Below are 15378 nucleotides of genomic sequence, written 5' to 3' on the forward strand. Positions count from 1 at the left end.
AGGGTCTGCTGCACAAGTCTTGCCGTCCCCACGACTTGTGTGTCAATCCTCTATCTGTCCAAGTTCCGCCACTGCCTCTGCCTCCTCCACCTCATCTGTGTCCTCCACCTCCGCCCCAAGCCTGCCTGGTCAGGCCACCAGCGTTCTCACTGCGCAGAAGGAATCATGCAGCCCTCATTACTATGCTGGCAGCAGAGCGCAACGGCATCAGGCGGTCTTTAGCTTGACATGTCTTGGGAATAGGAGTCACACAGCTGAGGAGTTGTGGTCAGCTCTGCGGTCCGAGTTTAATAAATGGTTGTCTCCACTCAACCTGCAGCCTGGTAAGGCCGTGTGCGACAATGCTGCAAACCTGGGTGCGGCCCTTCGCCTGGGCAAGGTGACACACGTGCCTTGTATGGCTCACGTGTTGAACCTTGTTGTCCAGCAATTTTTAACACACTATCCCGGCCTAGATGGCCTTCTGACCAGGGCACGAAAACTGTCTGCTCACTTCCGCCGTTCAACCGCCGCAGCTGAGCGACTTGCATCGCTCCAGAAGTCTTTCGGCCTGCCGGTTCATCGCCTGAAATGCGATGTGGCGACACGCTGGAATTCGACTCTCCACATGTTACAGCGACTGTGGCAGCACCGCCGAGCCCTGGTGCAATACGTTATGACGTATAGCCTGGGCCAACAAGATGCAGAGGTGGGGCAGATCACCCTGATGGAGTGGTCTCAGATCAAGGACCTATGCACCCTTCTGCACAGTTTCGACATGGCGACGAATATGTTTAGCGCTGACAATGCCATTATCAGCATGACAATTCTAGTCATTTACATGCTGGAGCACACGCTAAACACTATTCAGAGTCAGGGGGTGGGACAACAGGAAGGGGAGGAACTACAGGAGGATTCATATGCGCAAGACACAACAACTTCACCAAGGTCCAGACGTTCATCATCACCAACGCGGCAGGCATGGGACCATGGGGGACAGGGATCAACAAGGGCGCATGGTAGCAGGCGAAATGTTGAGGAAGGTGCAGGAGAACATGAAGAAATGGAGGACGAACTGTCCATGGACATGGAAGACTCAGTGGATGAGGGGGACCTTGGTCAAATTTCAGTTGAAAGAGGTTGGGGGGAGATGTCAGAGGAAGAAAGAATGGTTAGCACCTCTATGCCACAAACACAGCGTGGACTTGGATCGCATGGCTGCGCAAGACACATGAGTGCCTTCTTGCTGCACTACCTCCAACATGACCCTCGTATTGTCAAAAATAGAAGTGATGATGACTACTGGGTTGCCACACTATTAGATCCCCGGTACAAGTCCAAATTTTGTGACATAATTCCAGCCATAGAAAGGGACGCACGTATGCAGGAGTATCAGCAGAAGCTGTTACTCGATCTTAGCTCGGCTTTTCCACCAAACAACCGTGCAGGTGCAGGGAGTGAATCTCCCAGTTGTAACTTGACAAACATGGGACGGTCTCGTCATCTCCAACAGTCTACCCGTACCAGTAGCACCGTATCTGGTGCTGGTAACAGCAATTTTATTGAATCTTTTCATAATTTTTTTAGACCCTCCTTTGCAAGGCCACCAGAGACAACAAGTCTGACACATAGTCAACGGCTGGAGAGGATGATACAGTAGTATCTCTAAATGAACATCGATGCAATGACTTTGCAAATGGAGCCTTGCTCATTTTGGGTTTCAAATCTTGAAAAATGGCCAGAGCTCTCCACTTACGCCTTTGAGATTTTGTCGTGTCCAGCTGCCAACAAGTCATGGTTCAGCAAAGATTTTGCTACCTAACCCGGTGTCATCCTGGGGACGGTTAAGTATGGCGTATTTTTGAATGTGCTTGATGCAAATCTAGCTGTGAAGTGTACAACTAGGGCACAAGTGCTGCCACTGATTGGGTGGGTGTGTGTGGGGCACAATTTTTGGAAAAAAGGGAGACTCCGCTCGGAGTAACCCTTGCTTGCTGTGTTTTTTAAAAGGAGCCAAGATGAACAAGTCATGGTTCAGCAAAGACTTTGCTACCTACCCTGGTGTCATCCTGCGGACGGTTAAATATGGCGTATTTTTTAATGTGCTTGATGCAAATCTAGCTGTGAAGTGTACAACTAGGGCACAAGTGCTGCCACTGAATGGGTCGGAGTGTGTGGGGCACAATTTTTGGAAAAAAAGGGAGACTCCGCTTGGAGTAACCCTTGCTTGCTGTGTTTTTTAAAAATGATCCAAGATGAACAGAGCTGGGATCAGGAAAGACTTTGCTACCTACCCCGGTGTCATCCTGGGGACGGTTAAGTATGGCGTTTTTTTTAATGTGCTTGATGCAAATCTAGCTGTGAAGTGTACAACTGGGGCACAAGTGCTGCCACTGAATGGGTGGGTGTGTGTGGCCCAATTTTTGGAAAAAAGGGAAACACCTTGCGGTGTATTACATGATTTTAGAAGGGCGTGCGATGCCTATATCTGTGTCTCCTCCTCTTTTTCTTTGTCCAGCTCTTTTGTTTTCGCATGAGTATATGTCCTTGTCAGTTTCCCATGTGTTTGTGTTGTGTTGTGAGTTGTTTGTCACCTTTTGGACACCTTTGAGGGTGTTTTCTATGTGTTTTTATGTGTTTGTGATTGCCTGCCATAGTTTCCTATGCAGTTCGAGTTCGGTTCGTCGAACGTTCGCCGAACCGAACTCGAACGAGACCTCCGTCGGCGAACCGAACTCGTGCCGAACCAGGACCGGTTCGCTCATCTCTATTTATGACTACTCTTTGTTTCCTATTTTTTAGCCAATTCCTTACCCAGTTCCATATAGTTTCCCCTAGTCCTTGCTTCTGGAGCTTTAGTATAAGGCTATCATGTGGTACAGTATCAAATGCCTTTGCAAAGTCCAAATAAATACCATCAGCTGCATTACCAATATCCAGGTTTGCACTTACCCCTCATAGAACCCCAATATGTTGGTTAGACACAACTTATCTTGCATGAATCCATACTGTCTGTCAGTTATTATATTATTTTCTGCAATATATTTTTGCATGTCATCCCTTAAAATACCCTCAAAAACTTTGCATACTACTGATGTCAGGCTTACTGGAGGGCAGTTGCCTGGATCTACCCTCTTACCTTTCTGAAATATCGGTACTACATCAGCAATCTTCCAATCCTGAGAAACCAATCCTGTTACAAGTGAGTAAAAGAAGATGAGATACAGCGGTCTGTCATTACTAAGCTCAATTCCCTCAATATTCATGGATGAATGCCATCTGGCCGGGGATTTGTCATTGTTTAATTTACTCAGATGCAGGCGGACTTCTTCTTCTGTTAAATTAGTTATATCAGGGTGTGAACTTTGATTTTTGACTTGTTGAATGATCCCTGGAACAGTCAGTTACTTGGTGAACACAAAGGAAAAGAGCTTGTTTAATATCTCAGTCTTTGCTTTGTCCTTTATAATTAACTTTTTTTATATTTTAAATATTGTAAATAAACCAACATTTGTGAGATGGGGCGCGAGACATATAAGAGAACAACATGACTTTGCAAGTTCTACACTTAAAGAGAAAACTTCTAAAACTCATGGCAAGATAAGATATGGACACACCCTGCCATTTCTTGGAAGCCTGTATACAGTTTGGGACAAGATGGTGGGCTGAAGGTAGCAGTGTATGCAATATGAAATGTAACCAATCAGTTGTGAACCATTGTGTGAGATGTTGTGAATGTCAGTTATGCTTTGGCTGCTGCGGCCCTCTTGTGGCCAGGAATGGTTTGGACATAGACCAGGTGTGTTGAGCAATGGGCGTTTCCATTGCTAACTCTCTGCTTATTTAAATCCTGGTCTGATAGCAGGCTATGCCGGAATTCAGTTGTTCTTTGTTCACCAGCCTGCTTCATTCACCTCCACACCACATCTACCCCAGATAAGTGCTTTGCTCTTTATTTATTGTTTGGTTCTTTTACTCTTATCTGAGTTTGTTATTTGCTGTGGTTGTTTTCAGTTTATTTGCATGCAGGAATTTTCCCTCTCAGTTGCTTAGCTGGGAAACTCCCTGCAGTTATGTTTGGAGTATAGCTCCTATAAGTCCATGTGTTTGTGGCTTTTTGAATTTGTAATGATTCTTGTTTTCTGTTCATTGGTATGACAAGAGCGCCTGGTATAGGACGGAGTGCAGATCGTGCGATCTGAGGGTCTTTTTGTACTATCAGGAATTTTGCAGGGTTTTTCTCTGGCCACCATCAGTCCCTTTCCTGTCCTTTCCTATGTTAGTCAGTGGGGGCCTCACATTTTGCTAATCCTATCATCTATCTGTGTATTGTGTTTTCCTATATCACCGCAGTCTTTGAATGTGGGGGGCTTGCTATTCTTATCTATTTTCTGAGGCAGAGAGTTATTCATCTTTCCTTCCTTTAGGATAGCTAGTTCTCCGGCTGGGTTTGCGGTGCACAGGATGTTAGTTCACCCCTCGGCTACTTCTAGTGTTGATGGTTGGTAAGGGGATGGCGGCCAGATTAGTTGCCAATGCTCTTGTCACCTTTTACCAATGATTTGTGGTGGTCTTCCATGGTTCCGGATCATAACAGTGAGGTTTGAAAAGTAACCAATAACGTTTGAGTTGTAGGTTAAAGCTTGTCAATAAATATAACCCCGGGCATTGCTCAATTGGGGAACTAAAGCACTGTCAAAGCTGATTCTGTGACCTCCTTCCATCGACAAAGCATTTATTGGGCACATGGCTTGTGGCTTGGCTGATTGCCATAACACTTGACATCAATGATTCTATCAGCGCTAGGGAATTGGCACAAGTTACAAATTCAAATTTGTCTTTCAAAGATCCAAATCCAATCAACAAGGGGGAATCGTTTATTATATACCTCATATAGTTCATGTATAAATGAAGGTGTTCACAAAATAGTAATCAATAGCAGACTATATAATAGCATAGTAAATGTAGTCACTTCCATCATCCACCCAGTTTGACCAAAGCAGTTCTTTGTTCCAAGTAGTGGGTCCTCTCCCCCTATACATTTGACAGGTCTGAAGAATTTTAACCCCTTCATTACTTAAACAATACATACACACAAACACACCTTCTTTACATTTAATTATTATTTTTCATATACCGTAGTTTTCAGATTATAAGACGCACTTTTCCTCTCAAACATTTAGGAAGGAAATGAGAGGTGCATCTTAAAATCCGAATATACCTTACTGGGAGGTGTAGAATTGGCGCAGAGGGCTTTCTGTGCGGGCGGCTCTCTGTGCGGCCAACTGTCTGTGCGGGTGGCGCGGTGCCTCTCTGTGCAGGTGGCCGGCTTGCTGTGCGGGCTGCGGTGGCTGTGCTGGCAGTGGAAGCTGTGGTGGCTGTGCGACGGGTATCCCACATACTCTGGCTTCAAATGATAGCACGCGGAGTCAGTGCGTGCGCAGATGGAACTCTTTCCTGAGATCTCCATCTGCACACATGCCGCTAAGGGCGCCATTTATTTGAAGCCTGGACCGCCGACAGAGCATCTGGGACACACAGCCTTATCCACACAGCCACCATAGCTTCCGCTGCCAGCACAGACCCACCGCTGCCAGCACAGACCCCACCAGCACTGCCCCGTGTCCTGTGACTTCACTTCACCACCACTACCCCCCTCCAGTAAGACAACACCGGAGTATAAGACTGACTCCATTTTATTTTATTTTTTTTACTTTTTTATTTCTAAATTTGGAGTGTGTCTTATAATCCAATGCGTCGTATAAAATGAAAAATACGGTATACATTTTTTAACTTTTTTCATTATATTTTAATCACTTTTCATTTATTTACTATTTCTTTGTATTTAAATTTGTGGGTTTATTGTTAATTTTTCACTATCTTCTTCTGTTTATTTTACATAATATTTTTTATTCATTTATTTATTTTCTCTGCTTATAAACACATATTTTCTTATTTACTTTCATTATAATATATTTCTGTTTTTAATGGTTACAATTATAAAGGAATATACTGTACTTTATCCCTCTAAAGTTATAATGATAGTTTTTAGCCACTAAATGCCAGCACAGAAACGTGGAATCTTCCATCACATTAATTCTGTATAATAATATTATAATCTTTTTCATTTACTGGTTATACTATTGTTTATTCGCACTCACTTTAATCATTCAATCTTTGTTTCTGTTTTCACTTTTGCTTTCCCTTCTCCAACAAGGAGATCTGCGTTTCCTGTGGGTGTGCGTGTGGGCTGTGATGTCGCCTCCTTTCTTTCCCCGCCAGACGTCCAATCAGATTATCTGCTGTGAACACATGCAACGCTGGGCATGGCGAGAGATGCTGCGATGGGCACCTCACACGTGCCCATTGTACACAGGTGAGCCATGGGTACTATTTAATGTGGCTGAGGGCACTTCCCCATTAACACTGATGAAGGTACAGGAGAAACGTGCGTCAGGGTGCTGGGCAGAGTGGTCCATCAATTGGTGCATTGATGATAGTGTGTCCTGGTGTGCATTTGTTATAGCTATGATGTGATATACCACTGGCTACATTGCCTTTTTCACAGTTTTGTGAGTTGTTTTTAAAAGTTTTTCTGTTTAATTTTTGTGTATATAATTAATTGTGATTAATATAAAATGTCAATTTATTTATGCATATGATCTTTTGGTCAATTTGCTTTAGTAAAATCTTATGGTAAATTATTAAAAGCTTTAAAAAAACAATGAAGACGTTATTGACTGATCTCAAAAATATCCGGCTGCTTTTATGGCCGCTGCATTAGATATCTTCAGATTTGGTTTGAGCTCTTTTAGTTTCCTTATTTCATACTTCTCCTCCTCCTCATTATCTTCCAGGCTAGAAGAGAAGCAGACACCACAGTTAGTCATGATATTGTGAGGACTTTCTAATATCTGTCAGTGAATTGATCGGCCTTCCTCTTGAAAATTTATAACATTTGTTTATGCAGAGGTGTATCTAGGCTTTCTGGCACCCAGGGCAAGAATCCTGTTTGGCACACCCCCTCCGCGGTTTGGATAGTCGTCATGTGGCCGCTCATTCATATATGATTTGCACATTTAGTCAGGTGCAGTCGAGCTGCTCTTCCTAACTCTCTCAATCTTCACTGAAAAACAGAAAGCAGAAAGAGAAGCGAGTTGTCACATGACTAAATATGACACTTGTGTGACGCTCTGGCCAGGCCAGGTAGTCACCAAATAGGCCCCTGCACAACACCGTTCCATCACAGGTACCAGCAGCCGACCTAAAACCTTAGTCACCCCCCTCAGGGCTAGACAGACACACCAAGGGGCGGAACCAGGCGGTTGGAAGACGCCCACCGAGGAGTGTAGACAGTCCAGGGCGGGAACACAGTTCAGTAGAGATTCTGTTGAAGTTCAAATTGGAGAGAGGTGTGGCCTGGAGGTGTCTGCAGCTCCAGCAGAGGAGGAAAATCCAAATTGAACGGTGCCAGGGTAGGAGCCCTGGTACCTTTGGCTAAGTGGCAGACGGTGGTCTCCGTCTGCAGGCCGGGAAGACAGCTCAGTGGAACCGAGGTGGACCGGGACAGGGTGGTGGCCCGCCGACACCGACCCGGGGAACCGAATCGGAACCCAGAGCACAAGAAGGGGTACTTGGACCCTGAAACTGGGACCAGAAACAACTGGCATCAGTTAATTAACAGATTGAGGCCAGGACTAGAGGCCCTGTCCCACCCAAAGTCCCGATAGAAGACAACAGCCCAACGAGAGCGGACTCCTGGAGTTTCAAACACAGGCAGTCCACAGTCACACACAGAGTGCAGGAGAAAGACAGAGACCACCAGCTGGGTGGGGAACAAGAACGCAGCCGGCTGCAGGCACCGACCACCATCACCTTGGTTTACCAGAGACTTGTGTCCTTTCTTCTCAGCAGTGAGTAGACCAGCACCCTGCGGCCGCCCACTTCCCTGCACCAAAAGCTCCCCATTAGGTCCCGGGGCCACCATCCCTGCCCATGGAGGGGTTAAAACCTTGCTGCCTAACATCTCCCCTGGGTGCCCCATAACTGCAGCGGTGGTGTCCAACCTCACCACACTCCGTGGGTGGCGTCACGAACTCTATACGGCTCAGCCCGTACATATACGTCCTACATCCATTATTCAACCCCCCTTTTTAGTTGAAGTGACCGCGAGACCCCCGGGTCCAGAGACCCTCGAGCCACCCATGGAAGGACCGGATCCAAGCAGCTCGGCTGCTGAGAGCGGGGCGGTACACTTGCATATGAGTGGAGCGGCCATGTGATGACTACTGGAAACAGCAAGTGGAGCTGAATCCTGACAGTGAGTATATTATACGCTGTTAGGATTGGGCTACACTGCTTACTTTTATTTTTTTATGATGAAAGTCTGCAGTCACCCTAGGGTAACTGTAGGCTTCTGAATTCTCACAATGCATACTCTGCACACTTTTAGGATTCTGTCACAGCCCAGCCGCGGCCACTATCAGAAGACAGAGCAGATCTGAAATTGAGCACACTGGCCATCTGCTGCTGTCGTCGACATTTAAAGGGAACCTGTCAGGTTCAATATGCACCCAGGACCACGAGCAGTTCTGGGTGTATATTGCTAATCCCTGCCTAACCGTCCCTGTATACACTAGCATAGATAAAGGGATCTTTAGAAAAACAATTTCTAAAGATATTTTATCGCATGCGATGCTGCCATCACCACCCGAAGCTGGATTTCGGCTCAGTGTGCATGATCCCGGAATTTCAGTCATGAGCACAATGAAGCCGGGTGTACGCATCCCGGCTTCAAACTGAAGTAGTGAGCATGACCGAAACTCCGGGGTCATGCGCACTTAGCCGAAATCCAGTGTCGGGTAGCGATGGCAACGGAGAGGTGATTAAGATCATCCTCTGATGCTGTGCATTCATTATCATGTTAGTATGCCCACAAGAGCGTACTAACATGCTAATGGGGCCGACTAGCAAGGGAAGCAACGCCCTTGCGACTAGTCCTTTTGCTCATTAGCATACGATAAAACATCTTTAGAAATACTTTTTCTATAAATCTCTTTATCTATGCTAGTGTATACATGGACTGAAAGGCAGAGATTAGCAATATGCACCCAGAACTGCTCATTGTTCTGGGTGCATCTTGCACCTGACAGGTTCCCTTTAAAACAGCCAATTGGCGAGGGTGCCAGGTGCCTGATCCTGGCTGATAAGACACACTGGCCATATACCGCACACAACTCTGACACACCGGCCGTATACCGCACACAGCCATGATACATTGACCATATACCGAACACAGCCATGATACACTGACCATATACCGCACACAGCTCTGACACACTGGCCGTATACCGCACACAGCCATGACACACTGACCATATACCACACACAGCTCTGACACACTAGCCATATACCGCACACAGCCATGACACACTGACCGTATACCGCACACAGCCATGACTCACTGGCTTTATACCACACACAACTCTGACACATTAGCAGTATACATCACACAGCCCCGACACACTAGCTGTATACCGCACATTGTACTCATACAATGGGCGTATACTGCACACAGTCTTGACACACTGGTCATATTGTATACCGCACATGACACACACTGGCCATATACAGTACAAATGCATTGCATATGCTGTATACATCACTCATACATGCCGTACACAGCACTCACACCTCATTCACAGCCCTCATCAGGTTCGTATTTTAGGCTTAGTGCTCTTGTCTATTATTTGTAATCCTTTTGTGTACATTTTATTGTCTGTAGGTAATCACCCCCTGTAGTGTTCCTGTCCCTAGGTCTGGGGGAGGAGGGCCTGGGATCCACCTAAACTCTCTGTTTACCTGGGGATTAGTCATTCTGGGTGAGACTTACAAGAGAAAAGAAGCAAGATTGAACCTCTGAGAGTGAAGCTGACACCCCAGAGAGACTGTGCGAAACCCTGATTTCCCTGGAGAAGGACTGCTGGAGGAGTGTGACCCATCCCCGGCACATTTATGCCATTACTGGACTACTTTATCTTCTGTGCGTTGGACTATATTATGAATCTTTTGATTTGCTTGGAATAAAGGACCACTGGATTCTTCACTCATCTCTCGCTCTGTTGATTGTGTGATATCGGAGAAGGACCCCGTCACAACTGGTGGCTGCGGAGGGATCAACAGAGCACAGTGCAGTGGAGATCAACCCACAGAGTGAGTACAGATACTGGATTGCATCCAGTCTACAGGAGAGAGACAGAGATCTGGGCCTGAACTACCAGGGACTGACTAAAGAAGCCCAAATTGACCTACTGGCGAGCCAGACCACCTCCTCCTAGATGTCTAGTGGACAAACGCTGGAGACTGAGATCCCTGCCCCAAAAAGCCAGTGATGGTGTAGTTCGAAGACGAGATGGCAGCTCTCAGCCCAGGTGTATCTCAGGAATATAAGGAGGAGGCTGCTCGCCGAGCACAGCGGAAACAAGAAGCAATGGAGTCCGACAGAGGGAGTAATGTGAGTTGGAGTGCAAACCCAGCGATCTGGGAGCCTGTACGGATTACCCGGGTGGACTTCAGGGAGCGGGTTGGCTGCATGTATTTCTATGCAGCTGAGACACTCCTGTCTGGAGAGTGTGTGGCCCTGCAGGGTGATGCAATGTGTGACTCCGTCCGAAGCGTTCACTCCTGAATGTTGTATGAGGATACTATTGCTTCCTCATACTGGCCAGTGGCAATGTGCTCAGGACTTACTTACTTTGTGGGCGTGATTAGCTCTCTGTGCTCCCGTCCCACAGAAGATGAGCAGCAGCAGCTTCACAACTTACAGCACTGTGTGCCCTTGTGCTGTGTGCACCCCACAGTGCTTTATGCCCCCCTCCCCCAATGCTGTGTGTGCCACCCATAGCACTGTGTGCCTCCCAGTGCTAGGTGCCACCACCAATGCTGTGGGCCCCTCATGATATCCGAGCCACCTCGTGCCGTCCGTGCTCCCCTCATGATATCCGAGCCCCCCTCGTGCTGTCCATGCCCCCCAGTGCTATCCATAATCCCAGTGATGTATGTCCCTCTAGTGATGTCTGTGCTCCTCCAGAGCTGTCCATGCCCACCAGTGATGTCTGTGCTCCCTCGTTCTGTCCGTGCCACCCTAGTGATGCCTGCTTCCCAGTGATGTTTATGCCCCAACAGCACTGTCTGTGTCCCCCAAGTTCTGTCTGTGCCCCTCAGCCATATATAGTATATGCATCCCAGTGATGTCTGTATCCCAGCGACTCTTGTAATGTATATGCCTCAGCCACTTGAGTGATGTATATGTCCTCAGCCCCTCCAGCAATATATATGCCCTCAGCCCCTCCTGTGACGTATATGCTTCAGCATCTCCTGTGAGGTGTATGCCCCCAGCGTCTCCTGTGATGGGTAGGCCCCAGCGTCTCCAGTGATGTGTATGCCACCAGCATGTCCTTTGATGTGTATGCCCCCAGCGTCTCCTTTAATGTGTATGCCACAACCCCTCTTGTTAGATATACATCACATGAGAGGCTGGGGCATATACATCAATTGAGACGCTGAGGCATATATAGATCACAACAGGGCCTGGAGCATATACAGTACATTACAGGAGAGACTGGGGGCATACACATCACTGGAGGGGCTGGGGCATATACATCACATGAGACGCTGTGGCATATATATCACAGGAGGGGCTGGGGCATATACATCACAGGAGGGGCTAGGGGCATACACATTACTGGAGGTGATGGGCCATATACATCATAAGAGACACTGTAGACTTGTAGACTGTAAGCCCTCGCAGGCAGGGACCTCTATCCCCCTGTACCTGTCTGTGTCTTGTATTCTTTATGATTTTTGTACTTGTCCCTATAATGTAGACCCCTTTCACATGTAAAGCACCATGGAATTGATGGCGCTTTAATAATAAATAATAATAATAACACAGGGGCATATACATCACAGGATGGGCTGGAAGCATTTAAATCACAGGAGGGACTGGGGGTATACACATCACTTGGGTGCTAGGGCATATACATCACAGGAGGGACTGTGGGCATATACATCACAGGAGGGGCTGGAGGCATATACATCACAGAAGAAGCTGAGGGCATATACATAACAGGAGGGGCTGAGGGCATACACATCACTGGAGGGGCTGGGGCATATACATCATAGGAGACACTGGGGCATATACATCACAGGAGATGCTGGGGCATATACATCACAGGAGGGGATAGGGCAAATACATCACATTGGAAACACTGCGGTCATACAGATCAAAAGGAGAGACTGGGGCATATAGATCACAGGAGGGGCTGAGGCATCATATACATCACAGTGGAGAAGCTGAGGCATACACATCACAGGAGGGGCTGGGGGCATATATATCACAGAAGGGGATGGGGGCATATACATCACAGGAGGGGCTGGTGCTTATACATCACACAAGGGGCTGGATCATATACATCACAGGGGGGCTGGATCATATACATGTCCCCAGCCCCCTCGTGTGATTTATGAGCCCCCAATGTCTCCTGTGATGTATATACAGCAGTCCCCACGTCTCCTATGTGATGTACATACAGCAGTCCCAGCATTTGTTATGAGATATATATGTATAGCAATCTTATTATCACAAAGAGATGACAGCACTCCGAAGACAGAGACAAACCTGGAAAAGTAGTTGTGAAAAGCAATATTATGTGATCAAAATCATCGAAAACTTATCGCCATACCAAAGAGAAGCAGCACCGGCCACCACAGTATGGGTGAGTTAATTGCTTGATCAAACATAGTCGGTTAATTTTCACATTGATAATTTTGTGCAGCCCCTGAAGGTTGGTAGAAATTTAAAAATGGCCCCGGAAGTAAAAAGGTTCCTCACTCCTGCACTACATGGACACACTTCACAGCTCCATCAGACTGACTCCTGATCACTAAGACATCACTTCCACCAGATCTCCATTGATTTCCTGGCTTATCTTTAGGAGGCATCATCCCATCTTTCTCATGCACAATTTGCTGTTGTAACATCTCATATGTTTTGCATTTGTCTCAGTAATCCATTTGTAAAAATGCCTGATGAAGGACCCTTTGTGCTTGCAAATATATTTTTTTCGGGTTAACCAATAAAAGTATTCCTCCTAGCATTATTTTATCATTTTTCGGCATAATACTATTTACATCGATTTTTCTAGCTAACACGGTGTCAGAAAATAATTTAAAATTTTACAGCATTACTCATAAAATGACACTGGTCAGAATTGAGAAAAAATGGCAGGGTCATGAAGGTGCAAACAGGAAAAAGAGGACTTTAACCCCTTTACCTTCAAGAAAAGGGGTTAAAGTCAACTTTTTCTTATCTTTTGAAATTATGCCTGTTTTTTGCTATTAGATAGATAGATGACAGACGAATGGAGAGATAGATGAATAGAAAGATAGATTTTACAGCTATTAATTAAATAATTAAATTTAATAAAACAACATGGGGTTCCGCTCTATTTATGCTAACTAGCCAAGGGAAAGCAAATAGCTGGGGACTGGCATTCTCAGACTAGGGAGGCCCACGGTAATTGTCCCCACCTCAGACTACAAATAGCAGCCAGCAGCCACCCCAGAAGTGGCGCATCCATTAGATGCACCAATTCTGGCGCTTTGCCCGGCTCTTTCTGATGCCCTGGTGCGGTGGCAATCGGGGTAATAGTAGTTGGGGTTGATGTCAGCTGGCATCAATCACAGGGGTTAATAATGCAAAGGTATCTATCAGACTTTAATGCAAGGGTAGTGATGTGATGATTGGTCTGCAGGCCAGCAAATGCAGTATGCCAGGCACACTTTGCGTTAGCTGTCATGCAACTGTGCACCCATAAGGGCTGGGTTACTTTTCACCTGTCCTCCAGTCCTGGAGGGGGTGACTTTGGCAGAGCCCTACCCAGTTGACAATAGCTGAATGGATGGTGGCTGGGCACACTGGCTACAGTCAGATGAAATGCACCAACACCAGCAAGGAAAGGAGTAACCAAACACAGATGTAGAGGAAGTTAGGGGCAGAGCCAAAACCAAAAGACCAGAGCAGAGTACAAACCAGCAGAAACACAACTACTACTACAAAACATGGCCACAGCAAGCACCTGCACTAGCTCCACCCCCCCCGAGGCGACACTCCACCACCCCTCATAGCCAATGAGGGGTGATGCGTGGCCCGACAGAGAGCTGGAGTATGCCCAGTAGTGCAGATCTGATATGTGGCCACCGGAGTAATCATATTATTAAACATCTGCCGATAAATTGTCTAATGCAGAGGCAGCTTTACACCAGTGACAAAATGCAAACAGCGTAAAGGTGCAGACTATAAACTCCGTGTGCACATGACCACTGAGGAAGGATTCTCCGGTCGTGATGGTTAGTATACCCACTTAACCTAATAAATAACACACCGACTGCATGCGACTTGGTTAAACAAATTGGCCACAGCAGCCTTTATTACCTATTATTAACATACTAACACAAGGGGGCGCCGTCCAACGGGCGACCCCAAACAAATAATAGGTAACACATAAATAATAACTGTACATGTAACCCCATGTAGGCCCGGTCCAGAAACCACTTCCTCCACCAATATCCCTGGCCGCAACACTCCGACCCAGAGATGAGGTATTAATCACCCCGTGGATTAATACCCCCCAAACCTTGCAGAACCCCGTGCCTGCAATTTACCGGAACCCGGAGACACCATACCAAGACAGTGCCTCTCAGTCCAACCACCAATCCCTTACAACCGCCTCTGGACCAGACCTACCCCCGCTGCTGCGACAGAACATACGACTCTTAACCTGTATTCCCCTCTTTTTTTTTTTTTTTTTTTTTTTTTTTAGAACCGCATCATTCCATTTTCTCATTTTGTTTCCTTCTTTTTTTTTTTTTTTTTTTTTTTTAAAACAAACATAGCCAAAACGAACTCGCAAAACACAAGGGCGGGTGGGTGGGAATCCTTTACTGTCCGGAGTCACAAGGAAGGTAAGACCCCTCCCCTATAGTTTATATACTAGCCCCCTCCCCACCCTACAGTGACCCTATTCCACCAATCCCCTTTAATTCACTTTATTAACCCCTCACTCCCTCCCTTCCCTCTGGTCATGTCGCCCCTCCCCCCTATGGGGTCCATGGCTTTCTTGACCACTGAGGAAGGATTCTCCGGTCGTGATGGTTAGTATACCCACTTAACCTAATAAATAACACACCGACTGCATGCGACTTGGTTAAACAAATTGGCCACAGCAGCCTTTATTACCTATTATTAACATACTAACACAAGGGGGCGCCGTCCAACGGGCGACCCCAAACAAATAATAGGAAACACATAAATAATAACTGTACATGTAACCCCATGTA

General features: G+C 46.5%; 1 protein-coding gene across 1 annotated transcript in view; it reads right to left on the bottom strand.

Moving 5' to 3' along the window:
* Window positions 1–4844: 4844 nt before the first annotated feature.
* LOC142257999 (NACHT, LRR and PYD domains-containing protein 12-like) overlaps window positions 4845–15378 on the bottom strand; it is a 429738-nt gene continuing 419204 nt past the window's right edge. Inside the window, exon 13 of the mRNA XM_075330377.1 lies at window positions 4845–6837. Within this exon, the coding sequence (XP_075186492.1) occupies window positions 6726–6837 (112 nt within the window). The 3' untranslated portion in view covers window positions 4845–6725. The remainder of the gene's footprint in view (window positions 6838–15378) is intronic.

This window comes from Anomaloglossus baeobatrachus, chromosome 12, assembly GCF_048569485.1.
Source record: "Anomaloglossus baeobatrachus isolate aAnoBae1 chromosome 12, aAnoBae1.hap1, whole genome shotgun sequence".
Taxonomy (NCBI): Eukaryota; Metazoa; Chordata; class Amphibia; order Anura; family Aromobatidae; genus Anomaloglossus; species Anomaloglossus baeobatrachus.